Source organism: Corvus cornix, chromosome 2 (assembly GCF_000738735.6).
Source record: "Corvus cornix cornix isolate S_Up_H32 chromosome 2, ASM73873v5, whole genome shotgun sequence".
Classification (NCBI taxonomy): Eukaryota; Metazoa; Chordata; class Aves; order Passeriformes; family Corvidae; genus Corvus; species Corvus cornix.
The window spans coordinates 143,047,278-143,065,009 of record NC_046333.1 but is presented as its reverse complement, the minus strand read 5'-3'; the positions used below and the strand labels follow the sequence as shown (position 1 = coordinate 143,065,009).

At 41.9% G+C, this 17,732-nt stretch overlaps 1 protein-coding gene across 2 annotated transcripts in view; it reads left to right on the top strand.

The window, feature by feature from the left end:
- The first annotated feature begins 207 nt into the window (after window positions 1-207).
- TMEM65 (transmembrane protein 65) overlaps window positions 208-17,732 on the top strand; it is a 29,987-nt gene continuing 12,462 nt past the window's right edge. The window contains exons 1-2 of one of the 2 annotated variants that reach the window (XM_019289057.3): window positions 208-576; window positions 3,560-3,799. In XM_019289057.3, coding sequence (XP_019144602.2) covers window positions 258-576; window positions 3,560-3,799 — 559 coding nt within the window. In that variant the 5' untranslated portion in view covers window positions 208-257. The remainder of the gene's footprint in view (window positions 577-3,559; window positions 3,800-17,732) is intronic. The other variant, XM_039548918.1, reaches the window with a different exon arrangement.

Genomic DNA, 17,732 nt, shown 5'->3' with positions numbered 1-17,732 from the left:
GCGCCTGCGCGGGGCCGCCCCTCAGGCCCCTGCGCCCCGCCCTGCAGCCGAGGCTCCCCGAGCGGAGCGGAGCGGAGCGGGGCTGGGCTGGGGCCGGGGCGGGGCGGCGCTGCCGCCGCTGTTGGCGGGAGCTCGGCGGGGCGGTGCCTGGCGCGGACCGCCCGGCCCCACCGGCGGAGCAGCCGTGGGAGCGCGGCCCGGGCGACTCGGCCGCGGGCGGTTCTGGCGGCCCGAGCGCCGCGCCCTTCCCCGGCTCCATGTCGGCGTGGCTCGGCCGGGCGGCGCTGCTGCTGGGGCGGCCGGGGGGCCCCGCCGCCGTCCCTTCGTCCTGCCTGGGCTCGCTGCGGGGCCCGCGGTGCTGCTGCCGTCGCCGCCTGGGCAGCCTGCGGGGCGGCGCCGAGGGGCTGCTCCTCCCGCGAGGGTCGCGGGCGCTCGGCACGCACCCCAAGAAGGAGCCGATGGAGGCGCTGAACACGGCGCAGGGGGCCCGCGACTTCATCTACAGCCTGCACTCCACCGAGCGGAGCTGCCTGCTGCGGGAGCTCCACCGCTTCGAGTCCATCGCCATCGCCCAAGGTGAGCCGCGACCCGCCCCGAGCCCGGCTGGGGGTGGGAGGGCCCGGCCGGAACGGGGGCTGAGGCTCCGAAGTTTGGGGGTCCTCACGCTCTCGCCCAAGCGACTCCTTCGGGCGAGTAGGAAACTCCAGCAGGACGAGGCATCGAGAGGTGCTCGTCCCTGTGTGTTCGCGTAATCGGGTGTAAATGAGGCACACGACCTGAAATGTAGTTTCCAGAAGCATCCGCAGCACCTTCGGAACGTAAATCGACCCAGTGTGCCAAATTCTCGGTGGGTCTGTCATCTCACCGGGTGTTTCAGACAGCCACGGGTGGCCATTTTTCCCAATGAGAGTAGGAAAGTGTGTCTCATAAAATCCTCCTGACACTAGGGCAGCAGTAAATTGATTTCAGACCTGTTAAGAGACGCCAGGCTGCTGCTGCTCTGGGAGCTCATTCATGAGTTACACTTCCCTGCACGGAGAGCTGCCGGTTGGTTCTCATTCGGGAAGGTGTATGTGTTGGGGAGGTTTATAGATGTATCTCTGAATACAGGGCTGTGCAACGCTAATTAAAGTAATTCACAGTGATTTTTCTCGTCTGATCCAACTGTTCTTGCCAACTTGACACTGTTCCTTAAACAAATCAAAACCTGACAAAACCAAATCCTCTTAATTACAACCTCCTTACTTCTAGTTCTGATCCTCAGCTGTAATTTACAATCCCTATTGCAGCGAAGATGATAACGGGTGCTTAAGAGATCAGTGTGCATTTGATCTAGGCCTCTTTGTGACTTTGATAGTAGCGTGCCCTTGGAAAGGGCATTTCTGTGCCTTGTGGCTCCTCTGTAGATGTCTGGAAAAATTTTGGGTGGGCAGAGAACAAGTTTGAGGGTCAGCTGTAGAAGTGCTGCTTTTGTGAAGAGACAGAACCCTTTCAGGTGTCTCTTTGGTTTTGTTTGTAGCATACTTGCATATAAACTCTCGTGTTTCTAGTCAGAGTGAGAGTAGTGCACTTATACGCCTCATTTCAGGAGCAGCAGTGCTTCTGTTTTGCAGACAGTGAATCAGTTGTATTTGTTTTACAACATAGAAGGTAGTATGCTTTGAACTGGAAGTTGACACTAACTTTTGAATACTAACAACTAATACTCTTCCCACATAAATCCTTCTCAGCTTCTGAAGGGTTCTTGCCACGAGGTTTTTATGTGAGTTTCTATCCCATCACTTATTGGGCAGGTTAAACATAATGGAGCTGTGTGCCTGGAGAATCATGTGGTGGATATCAAAGTGAGACTTTAAAATTTCAGTATAGTGTCTCAGCGTTTACACAGATATAAATCAACAGATGGTTGTATTTAATATCTTGTTGCTCAGATGCTGCTAGTTATAATATGAAAGTCTATTGTGTAAAATAGTGTGACTTTCTGATGATTCGGGATTTAGAAGCAAAGTAACAAAAGCATTAGTTTGAATTTAGACACTTTACTGCATGGGACATTATTAGTTGGTTTTAAATTTATTCCACTGCTGGAAATTGCAGTTCACTTGTGCCTGAAACTGTAATCATTAATCTTGCTGGAGAGATTATTTCAGCAAAATCTCACTTGTGGGCTTAGTAGTCTCACAGGTAAGGGCTGCATAAAGTGTTGTAATGCCATCAGACCTCATCCTTGGAGTCAGATTCTTGATCTGCCGACCTAGTAGCTTGATAAGACTTTTTTTGTAGATAACCTTTTCCTTTAGCTAGTTCTGTTGATGTGATATTTTTACCAGACTGCAGCATGGTAACAGCGGTCAGCTTTTACCTATAAGAAATTCTGTTTCTTCATGTGTTACAAAAAAAGAAAAATCATAACTGAAAAAGGCCTCTAGTAAGTCTGTTAAATAGAAATTGGAGAAAAAGCCTATCACGGTATCCCGCAGTAATAGGGAGGAGAAGAGAGATCCAGCAGGCAGGAATTGTGCAGCAAGATTGATTTATTTAATTATTTTACAACTCTTTAATAGACTTTTTTTCTTCATAGTCTAATTGGTCAAAGGATCAGCCACCCCTTGGGGTGATTGGCTAAAATCCTAAAACATCATTGTCAAAATACTTTTCTACTGTACCATAAACAAAGCTCTGCAGGGTTGCAGATGTTCATAGTTTATAGAACTCTGCAAATATCTTTGTGAGAGAGAAACGTATCTCACGGGACTGGAAAGAAGCAAGAGAAATTCTTGCTAGCTGCATATTTGTATCCACAATTACCCATAGCTGTTTTCTGCAGAGGATTGATATTGAAAGAATTCAAATTTTGCGTGAAGAAGGGCGAAGGGGTGTCAGGTAGGTATTATCACTCTCAACACTGTGGAGTGCAAGGAGAAGACAAGGTGGATAGAAGGGCTGCACTGGAAAGAAAATTGGAGACTTTTTTGAGCTACATGTTTGTATTCTGTACTTAAAATGCTTTATTATGTTTAGAAAATACTTTGTATGATTGCTCTTTCCTGCTGTTGAAATGGTGTAGCAATGACCTGAATACGTTTGTGAGTGAGTAGCAAATGAGGGGAGAGATACTTGCTTTTAAAGTACTTTCTCCGACCGACTAGTGTCACTTTTGATTTTTACAACTCATGAGTTTAGTCAAGACAAAACTGTTTTAGGGATGTTGGGTTTCTTATCAATCTTCTCATTCATTGGCAGCATGCTGTAGCTTCCAGCAGCTGATTCTTTAGCTGAGGTTGTTGTTTGTACTTTTGTGTTGATTTCCAATGAAAGTGATCCAAATGCAGCCTTCAAATTCTCTTCTTTACTGCCTGAGTAATTGTGTTCTGTTTGAGTCTGAAAAATCATGACATGCCTGTGCATTTTGCCACTGTGCTTAAGCTTGTTTTGTGCCAGTGATCTTTTCTTAATTCTTTATGGAAAGGGAGGTGTTAGTCCATACCCTTCTTAACACAGTCCTTATTGGGTTGAGTTTTGACCTTCTTCCTTCACTACCTCTTCTGTGCCCTAACAGACCCCATATCAGCTAGGGGAGGCTGTCAGCAATATGGGGAGACCTGGGCACATCAAGAACCAAATGGGGCAAGTTCCTCAGCCCATTCCCAGGCCTACCACCAGAAGGATGCAGTTCCACCAACTAATTGCCCTAGCACGAAATATGACAGGACACACTATCTGTGGCCTCCGCTAATGGCAGAGGCTGTGGGGAAGCCCATCCTTTCCTGCGGCTGCTACGCTGAAGGACGGTCCTCAGGTAGGTGAGTTGTAGCTGTTACCTGTAAGTTAGGTGAGTCTCTGAAGCATTTTTGAAACTTAAAACATCTGCTTGTGCTGTAGTCACGAAAACTGTAGGTGGGGAGAGGTTTGTGAATATGTTCCTGCCATCACCTTGTCACCTGTCTTACCTGGAGGTCTATGGAGCTTCCAGATGCTGGGTGCTAGCAGTTGGTTAAGCAGTGTAGCTTATGAATAAACACTGACTGAAATTCTGTTGTTTGTTTTAGTGCTTCAGTAGACAGAGCTCTATCTGTGAGCATGTGATGGCTGAGAGCTAAAAGCCTGAGTTTAAATTCATAGATGTGTTTTGCATAGTAGAAGCTGGGGAAGACTGTGAGACTGAATCTTGATAGAATAGTTCTCAGAAAATATTTTGAAAACTGTCCTGGGTTAGACTATAATCTGTATCTTACCATTTTAAAATTTAGTCCAAACATCACTGAGCTGTTCTTTCTGAAAACAGCTGCAAATCCTTCTCATCTGGATTTAGTTTTCCTTCTGCATTAAAGTATTTTTTTTCCCTTTTGAACCTTGGAATGATGAATAAGGTGTCCAGTGTTAACACAACAAAGTGTTATTCCATCCTTCTGGAAGTCTTGTCTTGTTTGAAGATTGATGATTTCATGGTGCAAGTGTGGTTTGTGGTGAGGACTGCCCTCATCCCACTGAGCTGGGAGAAGAGGAACTATTTATGCTGTTGTGCTTTGACAGGTACCATGGCACCTGGTGGGGACAGTTCTCTCTTCCTCTCTCCTTTACAGACCCAGCATATACAGGTGAATGTCACGCTGTGTGTGGTGGAGCAATGTCATCTACTTCTGTTTTCTTTGCTGTGACCTAGGTCAATAAATTTTTTTAACTCTAGTGTTTGATTGCTATTCTAAGAAAAGGTTTTCTGGCAGACTGCTGGCAAGTGTCTAATTCACAAGTTTGAAGTGCCCTGTCAAGCTGGTAAAATAACAAACTCTTGCCAGCCTGTGTGAGTCCCTTTGTGTTCTTAGACTGTTGCAGCCTACCTCAGGACTGTTGCTAATCTCACTGCTGACTCAAAAATACTAGGTGGTGAAAGGAATATTGTGTTTGAGATGCAAAGATGTGCTACTTCTTGCTTTTGAAACTTCTTTTTTTTTAATATACTCTCTACCTCCTGCCCTGAGTCTTGGAGCCCTCTCATGAAAACAGAGTGCAGAAGGAAAAGTCCTACTTAGGCTCTACTGATCCTTTTCATTAACATCTGAACCCCATGAAGCAGAATCATAGAATATCCTGAATTTAAAGGGACCCACAAGATTCATCGAAACCAAGTCCTGCGCTTGCACTGGACATCCCCAAGAACCTCACCATGTGCCTGAGAGCATTTTCCAGACACTTCTTGAACTCTGTGAGGCTTGGTGCTGTGACCACTTCCCTGGGGAGCCTGTTTGAGGGCCCAACCACCCTCTGGGTGTAGAACCTTTTCCTAATATCGAACCTCAACCTTCCCTGACAAAACTTCAGGCCTTTCCCTTGGGCCCTGTAACAGACAAAAGATCAGTGTCTGCTCCTCTGCATCTCTTTGTGAGGAAGCTGCAGACTGCAGTGAGGTCTCCCCTCAGTCTCCTCCAGGCTGAATAAGTTTGGGCTATTCAGCCTGGAGAAGAGAAGGCTCTGGGGATGCCTTACAGTACATTCCAGCATGTTAGCAGGGTTTACAAGTGCGCTGGAGAGGACTTTTCATGAAGACATAGAGTCATAGGTCAAGAGGGAATGGCTTTAAAGTGGAGGAGGGTAGGTTTAGATTAGCTATTGGAAAGAAATTCTTTACTATGAGACTGGTGAGACAATGGCATAAGTTGTCTGGAGGAGCTGTGAGTGCCCCTTTCCTACAAGTCCAGGTTGGATGGGGCTTTAAGCAACCAGATCTAGTGGAAGGTGTTCCATGGTGTTGGAGCTAGATGATCATTAAATTGCTTCGAACCCAAACTACTAGGTAATTTAGGGGATGAGGTTTAATGTCATAAACAAGAAAATTCGTGCATGGTCACTCATGGTAAAACAATTCTGAAACTGCTCTCTGAAAATGTCAGCTGTATCTGTCTGCCTTTGAACCTCTTGCAGCAAGGTAATGTTTTCTGAAGTTCATATTGTTTTTGCTATGGTGGTTTGATTTGCTTCCATATTCTGAAATTTCACCTTCTCATGTAACTTAAAGCAGGTTCTAGTCTGCTTAAATGCAGAAACTTTGTCTTACGTTTTTGCAGAGAAAACCCTGGAAACAATCAAGTGGAATTGGTGTAAAACCCACAGAAATCCAGTCTTAATATTTATAAAGGATCTTTTTCTTGCTGGTGGATGCTCCAATATTGATAAAAAGATTTTAAATAATGACTGATTGCTGTTTTGCTTTTGAAAACTCATTGTAGCATGCCGGTATCCTAAACCACTGGTACCACTTGAGAAGCCAGCAGAGGAGGTAGAGTCACCAGAGACGACCAGTGCTTTTGGTACAGTAAAAAAAAACCGAACAGAAGAGTGTGTTTGCTGAGATGTGCATTGCAGAAGGCCAGCAGGCTGCTGGTTTGACAGACTTCCCGCATGCTTGTTTTGATGCATTTGGCATGTATTGCTGCAGGAAATAAAAGTACACAGTTTTTGTTCATATTCATATAAAGCCTTCAGTCTCAAGAATTTCAGTGATCTGCATCTTCAGGTACTTACTCTTAATTTGACCAAGGTATTCAAGCATAGGTCTTGTGGAAACTGCTGCACTATACCATAATTTCTAGTTAATACTTGACCAGAGATTTCAGACTATGAAACAACATTTTTATGAAATAGCTCAGTGTCAGCTACCTTATGTTTTTTTCTCGGAAAGCGATGTGCGTAAAATCACATGGTCCAAATATAATGCAGAAATAATACTATTGTTGAAAAATATTACTTAGTTAGCTGCCTTTGCTTTTTCCTGCAAAAGGTAAGATAAGATTTCTCCAATTAAAATTTGTTTTGTCTTTTGCATGTGTTTAAACATGTGATGAGTACAAAATAGGTGTCATGCACAAATGTCTTTTAAATCACAAATCAGAAAAAATACCTGAATCTTAAGCCAGTGTTCTTCAGCTGCTTCTTTTGTAAAATAGCACATTTTAGAGCTAAAAGGAAAATTTGTCTCCCAATAACTCTTGTCCAGTACAAAGACTGCTTTTGATTTAGGGCTTTTCAGGGAAGATCACTTGAAATGTAGCTTTTACTTAGAGTGCAGCTGAAACCTTTGAGAGTGATAGATTCAAAACACTCAGATCTCCCTGCAACAGGCATGAATGAAATAGATCATGTTCATTCTGTGAACACAGAAGTTCCAGTGTGTAACCTCAATGAAAAGAAAAGGAAGTCTTCCAGTTTCTCTAAGAAAGAAATTATTTAAAGCTGACTCATTCAACTGAAAACTCTTAGCTTTAATCAGCCTTATTTATTATTAAATCAATCCAAATATGAAACTACAGAGGTATCTGGTGTCTCCAGAAAAAAATCCTTTGTAAAAACAACAAGTAAGTGGAAAAATAAGATATCATGCGAGCAGAGTACTTAAAGAAGCTGTCTTGGCTCCCTGTGCTGTTGTTTAGATTTTTCTACAAAAACGACTCATTTTGGGGAAAGCTGGACATGAATATGTGAGCTGCCTTGTGCCCCCCTTCTACTTTATCCTTAAATTAGCATGGTGATATTTCAAATATCTGAAAGCATGCCTTTTTGTTTCTGTTTTGTTGCTGTGTGTGAGAAGTTCCTTTAACAGTGAATGAGCCCCTTGGAATTTCTGGGATGTGACTAACCCATGCCTGAAACACATGCTTCCTCTGAAACTTGGGGAGCATTTTAAGACAAAGCCCACAAAATCCTTTTTTCAACCCAGCTGAGTGCATGTTTCGTTCAAAACTATGGAATAGGAAACCATAGGTTTTTTATTCCAGTGTTCATTTACTTAGGATTCTTAGATATTTATATGTTAATTGTTAATAAAATACCCTCCCTAGCAGCCATAATACTTAGTGATACTTGCTATACTTTTTTTTTAAATCACATTATTTTCTCTAGATAATAAAAAGGGGAAATAGGAACATATTTAAGACTCTGTATTTTGAGATGGATCATATTCTGTATCAACTCTCCTATTGGCTTAAAGCAGTCATAAGAAGCAGGTGGTTTGTTTTATTATCTCCTACTGTATCTAGGGTTAAAACCTTTCCTCAATGCTCTTAAATACTTCATGGCTTTTAGGCATTTCCAGAATTAAAACATGCCTTACTGTTTGGCAGTGATCCTAGTGAAAGGCTCCTGCATGATGTGGGGAAAGAACACAGCTTTGAAAAATCTTTCTAATTTCAGGAAAAATTGAAAAGTTTGAGACAAAAAGGCTTCTACAGTGAGACCAATTTCAACTGAGAGGAGCCAGATACAGGGTCCACAGTGGCCCAGCCTTAGGTTCCCAAAGCTCACTTCTTGGAGATAGTCTGGGATGTGTTGTCTGGGCACCAGCACTTCTTTCAAAACTTTCTGGGAAGCCTTGAGGCAGGTTTAGGAGGGGACAGTCCCTGGTATGTGATTCTTATCTGTGCCATGGACAGAGGTCTGTGCTTTGGGTTGTGTTGTTGTATGTAAAGTTGTATTGCCACAAAGCTCAGGTCCAAATGCGTACTGGGAACCAACAAGTAACTGCTGCACTTTCACCTGCTACATTTTTCTTTTAGGCATTATCAGTTTCTGGTTATTCTACTGTTAGAGTAACTTTTCTTCCATGGCTTTTAATTATTTGCACTTGATGGCATTTGACTTTGTGCAGTGATCTATCCCTTAGTGCTGTCAGGTTTGCTGTAACTTATCTTATTCTAAGAGTGTGAATCATTGGTCTCCATGAGGATATTATCCCATCTTCCATAACAACCTGAATTGGTAGAAATTGTGTTTTATTGGCTTTGTTTAATTTTGTGGAAGACTAGAGAAAAATGTGCATGGAACAAACCAATTTCTTTAGCCAGCTGCTCTTTCAAATACCATCAACTTGTGTTTTCAGATTACAGATAACCTTTTTGATCCAGTTGTTTCTTTGCTTCAGTTCTGGCAACAGGCTGATTTTCACAAAGTGCAAGTAAAGCTGTGATGTTACAAATGTAAAATTAACTGTTTTGCTCAAGATTGTGAGATGTAAGAATTTCTAGCTAGATTCACAGCCTTCTTGCCTAATAAAGTTTTTTGCCATAAAGAAGGGATGGGAGAACAGCTTGAAATCCACTGCTCCTTCCCCAGTTTTATTATCTACTTATATTATTTTATGGAGTAAAGTAAATAAAGTAAATAGGTAGCTGCAAAAGTGACAGTGCTATTACAAATAATCATCCTGGTGACCTTTTCCTCTTGCAAATATCTGACAGACAAATTCTGATTCAGTGTCCCTCTCTCTCAACAGAAGAAATGTACCAAAGGTGCAGTTGAGTTCTGATAAATGACAAATGGCCCAGGTTGAAAAAGACTGCTCCCATGGGAAATTATATGTGACCTCGTATAAGTTTTTTACTCATTTATTGGATCTGGTTTATCAAAACAAAAAAAAAAGTCTTTGGATTTGTAAAGTTTTCACTGTTGGATTACATCTCAGGGTTGGATGCTAGGAACCTATTGTATCTACCTGGTTTCCATGCTTATATCAGTTTTTGCAGTTGCACACTAATATTGCTGAGTTTTACTGTGGTTTGTATCTGACCCTGTGTTAAAAGCTCAGCTTAAAAAAAAGAGCTCACTTTAATTTCTTTTTCCCAGCCATAGAGGAAAACCATTTTCCTGGGTTTCCCACAGTGGGTAAGGGCAGGCCCGCATGAGCTGTGGATGAGGTGATGTGTAGTAGATGTGACTTGGCCATATGGGTGTGGATTTACTGCTGGCTTCACCTGTGTTGTTGTAAACAGTGTTCTGTTCTTTCCCTGCTCCCAGAACCTCTGGGTATGAAAGTCTCAATTCTGCTTCCCATGCTAGCACTGCTGTTCTTCTCTGGGCCTGGCTGTGTACCTGACTAAGAACAAGTGCCAGAGTAAAGGACAAGTCCCAAATACATGATCAGGAGGGAATTTAGGGGCAAGAGGAAAAGTATCAAATCACCCCTTGCAGTAACAACATGACTTTAGATCACTTCAAGGTGCAGTTTTCTGTTTCACCTAAGGTTCTGTCTTTCTGTTTTCTGATGGGAAGTGCCAGGAGCATTTTTGTGCCTCAGGCAGGAGTCTGTTCTGGGATCTCTGTGTTGCTAACAGCACACAGTGACTTGCACTAGTGAGCAATACTGGCTTGATCTCCCAGGTTACCTTTGCAGTTTTGTCAACTACTTGCAATTTTAGTTTTTACCTCAACATTGTCTTGTAGCTAGGAAGGGAGCTGTCTCTCCTCTCCCTTCCTCTGGCTCTCTATTCAGGATTATTTATTGTGGTGTGAGTGGCTGCCCCCCCACATCACACAGTACTTTGCTTCAGCACTGCAAAAGGCAGCCTCAGCCTGAATCCATCCCCTTCCTTGCTGCTGGAAAAGGGGCTGTGTAAACATTGCACAGATTTTGGAGAAGCAGAGGGAGGGAAGGATGCTGGAGGCAGACTGTGATCAGTCTCCATTGCACAGCGTGAAAAACTATAGGGGTGCATATTTCATTAAGATCTCCAGTAAACAGTGGCGTTGCGGGTATGTCACTGATGCAGGCAGTGCCACAGCATACTTTCCATTGCCAGGGGGAGAAGTGTTAAATACATTAGATTCCATATTTCCTCCCCTGTGGAAAACAAAACAGGCTTATGCATGCAGAAAACTTTGAACTGAGGATTTGTGTTTGTATTTCACTAATTTTCAAGATGATTAGGAGAACTGGAGGTGAAGGGTGTAATTTCAGCATTCACAGGAGTCTGCTGCCTGCTTACAGTAAAGCAATGACAGAAGAACAAGTTAAAAATAATGGTGGAAAAGGGAAAGTGCATAAAGTTGAAAAACAAAACTTTCTTAAGTAGCAGAACTGTGTGTTTCATAACCTGGCATTGGATAGTTTCTGGGAAAGTTAAGAAGCGTTGGGATTAAATAGATGGACCAGATGTGCAGCTCTTCATAGAGCAGAGGTCCTGAAGCAGCTTTAGAGGGAGTGTGTGCGCAGCTGGCACTTGCAGGGATGTGACAGGAACCGAAGCTTGCAGTGGCTCTGCAGCTAGAAGCTGCAGGGATGCACTGAATCCTCCTGAGAGAGGCCTCATGCTTGCCAGAGGCTGGAGAAACACCGACCAGGAGAAGGATGTTCTTGGTTTTTTTTTTGTTTTGCAGAATAAAGGCAATTGGTTGAAAGAACTAAAAGTGAGCTTAGTCAGAACTGTTCACTTTTAGGAAGAGAAGAGCACAGTAGCCTTTGTCTTCTGTTTCTCCTTATTTATATGACTTTATTTACAAAACCAGCAATCTTAATATTTCAGATAATTTTGAACAGAGTGAATTTTTTATTAGAACTTAAAATTCATGTGCAGAATAAATTATTACATAATGCAACTGCATAACAGCCCTGTAGATATTCCATATTCTTGTAACATAAAAGCCAAAAGAAAATATTTTAAGGTACAGTTGCATGTGAAGTGATTTTATCTGTTTTTATATTATAATCATTCCTTCAGCTGTTTTCCAGAGAAAACTGTCATTGCAGCTTGAATTTGATTATGCAGGGAGTCAGATGGGGAAGTAGGACTAATTTCACAAATGAGGCTTTGCTAAGTTACATGGGGAAGGGAAGGGAGTATCAAAGTCATGAATCTACTGCATTACCTCTAGCAGCAGGTGAAGAGTTAAGAATAGCTTCATTGCTTACTGCATTCTGTATTCATTAGGCATTTATAGAGAGAGGCACAAATTACTTGCGTGTAATTTATGGCTGGAACTTAAATTGTCAGTGGTTTCTTATGGTGTTCCTTTTGCTGACAGGATTGAATAGAGTCTTAAGAACTTCAAGGCAGCTGATACTTTTGTCTTTAATGCCCCAATACAATGAAAAATTAGAAGGAATGTCATTACACTTAGTATGAGTCTGTAACAAAATGTTTGATGATCATTCAGTTTATCTGGCCTCTCTGTCTGTCTTATTTTGGGTAGCTATATTAAAGTCTGAGACAGATGAAAAGCATTAAACTCTACATGCATTTAAAATTATTTCAGACAGAAGCTTATTTTTGTGGTCGTACTTGCTTCCAAGGTTGTCCTCAGGCAGGGAATGGAACTTTCTGCTTACAAGAAGGCTGGTACTTAGTGGTGTGTGTTTTAATAGCAGTTTTTCTTCAGGTCTCTGTAAAGATTGTAGTCGAGTTCTCTTAAAGGAAAAGGATAATCCCACCAAACACATTTAATGTGCCAGCCCCCCATCTGGTGCTCGTGCACTGCTGCAGCTGCCTGCGGGTGGTGGTGGCTGTGGGAAGGGTTGTTGCTGTCTGAGTGCAGGTGCTGCTGGTACCAGGGGGCTGTGGGAAGCATGGCTGTTGCTGTTGCCCGAGGCACAAGCCCCCTGTGTTGTTAATACTCTCAGTTTCGTGCCAGGGCAGTGGAGGAAGGAGTGTCCTGGTTCCCCTGGGTTCTGCACAGGCTGTTGTCAGTGAGCTGTCTCCTCTAAGGGGTTCTGCTGCTGGCTGCAGGTACCAGACCTGGGCCTGAAAGCCAGTGCTGCTCCCTGTTCTTAAAACTATTTTCCCACTTGCTTTCTTTCCTGGGGAAACAAGTATAGTTTTGTGCAGGAGGGGAAAGGGCATAAGTGAGAGGAGGGTCAGGAATAAACCAAGCTTGTCTCTCACCAGCTTCTCAGATTTCTTGTTAAAACAGGGCCTGGGGGAACGTAAATGAATAAACGATATTATAATTGTGTATATATAACTCCCTAGATATTTCATGAGCTCTCATGTTTAGACATCAGTGATGTCTAACACAACTCTATTTAAAGGTGATGAAAGTCCTCCAATAGATCAGATCTCTGTGCACAGAATGCTGATAATTTTTGTTAACAAATCTTCTGTGGTGTCCCACAGAATTGCTTTGCTTGTCCTTTTACAGGAACATGTCATGCCCTGATAATACACAGATACCACGGTCTTGTTTCCAGTTCAGCACTGTTGCTGTGCTGCTACTCCGTTCAACTGCAAACCCATGAAATGTTGGATAGATCCCTGCCTCGAATGAGAGGGGCCCAAGAAGATCAGTACTGACAGAGAAATGCCGAAACAGTTAAATGAATATATTTGGATGAAATTAATTCCACTCTTGTTAGTCAGAAGGACTCATCTGGTCTTTTTCCAAATCTAGTGGAGACATTGCAAATAATCCCAGGGGAAGATTCATTCATCCAAAGATGGAAGAGTTTGCTATGCCACTGGGAGGTGTCCCTCCTGTCGCTCCTGGGAACTCCCTGCAGTCCTCAGGCGTTGAAATGGAGAGGATGAGGAGGGAAGGCAGAGCCAACCTCCTCTTGGGGGACTAGTATTTGGTTTTATAAGGCAGAGAATTTTAACTCTGAAGATTAGTTCTTTCCAGTCAGGGAATTGCTATAGCAAGTTTATTTCCTGGCAACTCTCAAGTACCTTCTTTTTTTTTTTTTTTTTCATTAAATAATAATACAACCATTTACTTGTGGAACACAGATTAGAATATCTCATTATTGTTCTTGTTTGCTCTCCTGTCAGTGTTACTATGTTGCTGGTGCTTTTATACAAACACTTCAGCTGTTTTTCTGACATTTTCCATTTCTTTCTGAAGGAGACAGCTCGAACTCTGTATTTCTATCCTTATGCTGCATCTCTATTACGAGCTGCAGGTCCTTTCTGTGTTGTCATCATTTTATGTGATTAACCCCCTTGAATCCCAAGGCAAGCATCTTACTTATAATTTTTTTTTCCAGCTGTGGTTTGAGACCTTTTTAAACAAACCACTACTATTTTGGCATGAACTTGCTCGAGCGGAAATGCTGACCTTTACATTTATAAGGCATTGATAGAGATCAGGGATAAAACCCTCTTAATGATGAGGACAGTGATTTGAGCCTCTGGATACCTGTTTGCATTTTATGCTTTCTCCTAGATTTCCAGTCAGTGTTTCCACCTTAGGTCTCTCTGTTTTGTCAAACATCCTTAAAAGGGTATGAATGCTGTGTCACATTTTTGGAAGGGATAATAGGATAAGTGTATTTTGTACTCACTACAGGTGATCACAGGAATAACCTAAGCCTGAAGTCACTACTGGGGTTTGTTCTGAAGGGAATTGATTGGCCAGGGAGCACACTGCATTCCTGCAAAGCTTGTTCAGATCTTTGTCCAGTAGTTGTAGCAAAAGTTTCAAATAGAGGTGATAATCTCCTGCTACTTCAAGGTTTTTCAGGGAGGGTGATGCAACATGATCACTGTGTAATTCTCTACAGTGTTACAGAGAATATTAAAAAAATACTGTTCTACTTGTATTTATGCAGAATATCTCTTTGGACATAGTTACCTTTTCCAGAGCAGTAGAGAATTTTTCTATCTATTTTTCTATATTTTCCTCTGTCTGTTTGTACCAGAGCTTCACCCAGCTTTCCCTCTGCTGGGCGTGTGACTGAAGGGGCCGACAGCCAGGTTTATATTTAGCATTGCAGGAGTCAGCATCCTTTCATGCCTTAATTGCTGTAGTAACAGGAAACCATTTGTGAGTTATAACAAATAATGGAGAATTTTTCTTTACTGTCAACTCATGGATTGTTGTTTACCCGTCTGGAATATTAAGGGAACCCAACTGAAGATCAATGGGACAAGGTTTTTTAATTTTGCTAGATTGCAGTTTTGGTGAAAACATTGAAGAAGAGCAGAGGAGGAACAAAGGACAATGAGGAAGCATCTTACGAGTTTATTCCATGAATGAACTCATACATCAGAGTCAGAATTTGCTTTTGAGGATTCACCTCTGAACAAAGCAATAACACATCTCATTTTTAGGCTCCAATCCAGAATTTTGGGGGTAAAGATCCTCTTGTGAACTCACGTGCAAAGGAGTACCTCTTTTTAGTAGACAAAACAATTGCTCTGATTTCTTGTTCTGTGCTAGTGATGCTTTTGCTGTTTCAGTGATAGATATCTGAATGATTTGCTGAAATGATCTGGACAGGCTTTTTGGAGGAAACAGATTGATGAATTCAAGACAAAACACCCTCTGTAACTTCCAGATTAGATGCCTTCGGAGCCTAAAATGATGTTATAATAGATCTAGATTATTAATATTTTTTATACTCCTCTTCTTTCTTGATATTTGTTGTTTAATAATTAAACAATTCAGTCACCATTTAAAAATCTATGAAACACTGGTCATATTTTTGTCTCAGATTTAACAACACTCAGCAGTAGCAAGTATTTTCCTAGGGTAGCTCTGGCAGTAGTACCAGCATTCAGTGTTAGTGTTTCCTGCCCCTGGGTGACAGTAACAGATTCAGCTATAAAATTTATGGTGATGTTAGCTGCAATTCGAATAAAACATAATACATGCCTTTAGGCTTGCAAGTTCTCTTGTATGCCAGTTCTTAAAAAATTGGTAATTCAGAAACCTGTGATGACAACTTACTAGGTTTTGGTTGGGGTTTTTTTTAAATAAATGCACTCCCATTACCTGTTAGTTGTGGTGAGTTTGTCAGCTAAGAATAATAATTCTAAAACTAAATTGCAAGTACTTGGCTACAATTGGCAGAGTGACTTTAACTTGCTGGGTTTGGGCCAAGTTGTGGATGATATTATTTATGATGATGGTTTTATATTTCACTCCTTTACCCCCTGTGCTCCCCCCAGGTTCTAACTATTTCTTAAAATAGTTAGAAAAAAAGATGATTACTATAAATTTAAAAAATTTCAAGAACATATTTAAGAAGCAGTAAATGTTTTTCTGCTTCCCAGACTTTACTAATTCAGGGCTCATGACATGTATTGCACTTGAACCTTGGTTTATAACCTCACTTATGGTAATGAATGTCAGAAAGTAGCAATATTCCTTACTCCACCATTTCATTTTATTCCTTCTGCAGTAAGATGAATTCTGTGTCTTACTGAGCACTGTGGCGCAGGATGAGCTGGTGAATGGCCATCGTGAAATGCAATTCTGGAGTACTTTAGAGTTGTTTTCTTTTTCCCCCAGACATTTAAACTCTGAATTGTTTGATTCTGACTGAATTGAGCTCTTCAAAGAGGGTTTTGCAATTTGGATTCTTGTTTTCCCTCTGGTAAAACAAGCAAAGGGCATGTTTCCTTTGCTGTACTCTCTGAATATTTTTATTCTTGTTTTTTGCTGAGTCTTGAAAATTCAAATAGTCAGAACAACTTCCTATGAATAAATACCCTATTCTGAAATATATTTTTCTATCTAGAGTTTTAAAAAATTGGTTTAGAGAATTTTTTTGGCTCTCAGTCCGTGCATATCTTGTGGAGTTTTAAAGTATGTTATGCTTTAAAGAGGTGGTGTTGGAAGTGATTCTGTAAAAAGGTTTTTGGCTTTCCAGCCACAGTGGTTGGGGTTTTTTTTCTGCTTTAATTTTTTTTCCTTCTCCATGGCCCAGCATTAAACTAATCTTTGGCCTCTGCAAGTAGAGCTGAGCTGCACCAGCCCTTTCCCTGCAGCAGGCAGTGCTCTGCACCTGGCAGAGGCAGAGCATCAGTTTTCAGGGAAGTCTCCTTTGTGCTTTAAAGCCTTGTTTTGGTGCTCCATAGGGGACAGCTTTTCCCATGAGCCTGGTCCTGCAGGTACAACGTGACAAAATGCTGAGTCCCCTGGTCTGACTTGGCCCTGCTTGTGCTGGGGTGGGATGAGATGCTCTCTCAGGCTCTGTCCTGGCTCAGACAGAGAGGGAGCTTCCCTGTCCGGCGTGTGTGCAGGGTTCACCAGCCCCAGTTATCTGAACTTCATCTGGCAGACTTGTCCAATCCCTGTCTCATTAATATGTGTAACCACTGATTTTGTTCACAGATTAATTTTTATCTTAATGATGAGGGAAGCTGTAAGCTAGGCACACTTCCAGATGAGTTGACAAGACTCCCTTTAATAAAATAAAGTTCTTGCATGTGCAGCACAAAGACCCATTACTGACATGAGCTCCCTGTGGCTGATCAGGAGCAGTCTGGTCTCCAGAGCATGGTGCCACCATGCTGTCCCTAGTGGCCTCTCTTGCAACTTTTGTCCTGGTAGTGTTGAAGTACTGCTTCATAAAATGCCTATTTAGGAGGAATCCCACACTACTGAAACAGATTATGTCAATGATTAAGTTATTTTTGCTTATATTTGATCCCCTGGTATTTCCCTCTATCTTGTACTAACTTGTCTTTCCTCTAACCTCAAAGTTGTGTCCCCCAGCCTCCCTTCTTTTAGAAACATCCCAAGGTAGTCCTTGATGTATGTTCTGAAGGACAAGTTTATGTTCTTTTTAGTTATTTAGTTAGACTCGGAACTCCCATTATTCCTAGACGCAAGACATTTTTATTTCTTTTTCCTTCTACCAAACACTTTTAATTCTTCCTTTTGGTACTAAGTTTCTAAAGTCAGTTATGCACTGGGTTTTTTTAGCTTTTTTTAATAGTTGTCTAGCTAGACTGAATAGAATGTAATTGTGTAGGCTGAGGGGTGCTAGCAAACTCATTTGTAGTTAAATCCAGAGAACTGATGTTCTAGAGCACTGTAGTTATTTTGTGACAAGCTGAATAGTTTTTTGTATTCTGTATTGGTACCCAGAATAGATGGAAACTATATAACCTAACTGGCTGTCATAACCAGGGAAAGCTATGAAAAGATGTCTTCCTCAGAGGTAGAGTGTTTCCTGGAAATTTGTTGTTACAGTTTCTTATCACAAAATGCTTGCATATGGAGACCTAGATCTAGAGACTAGATGG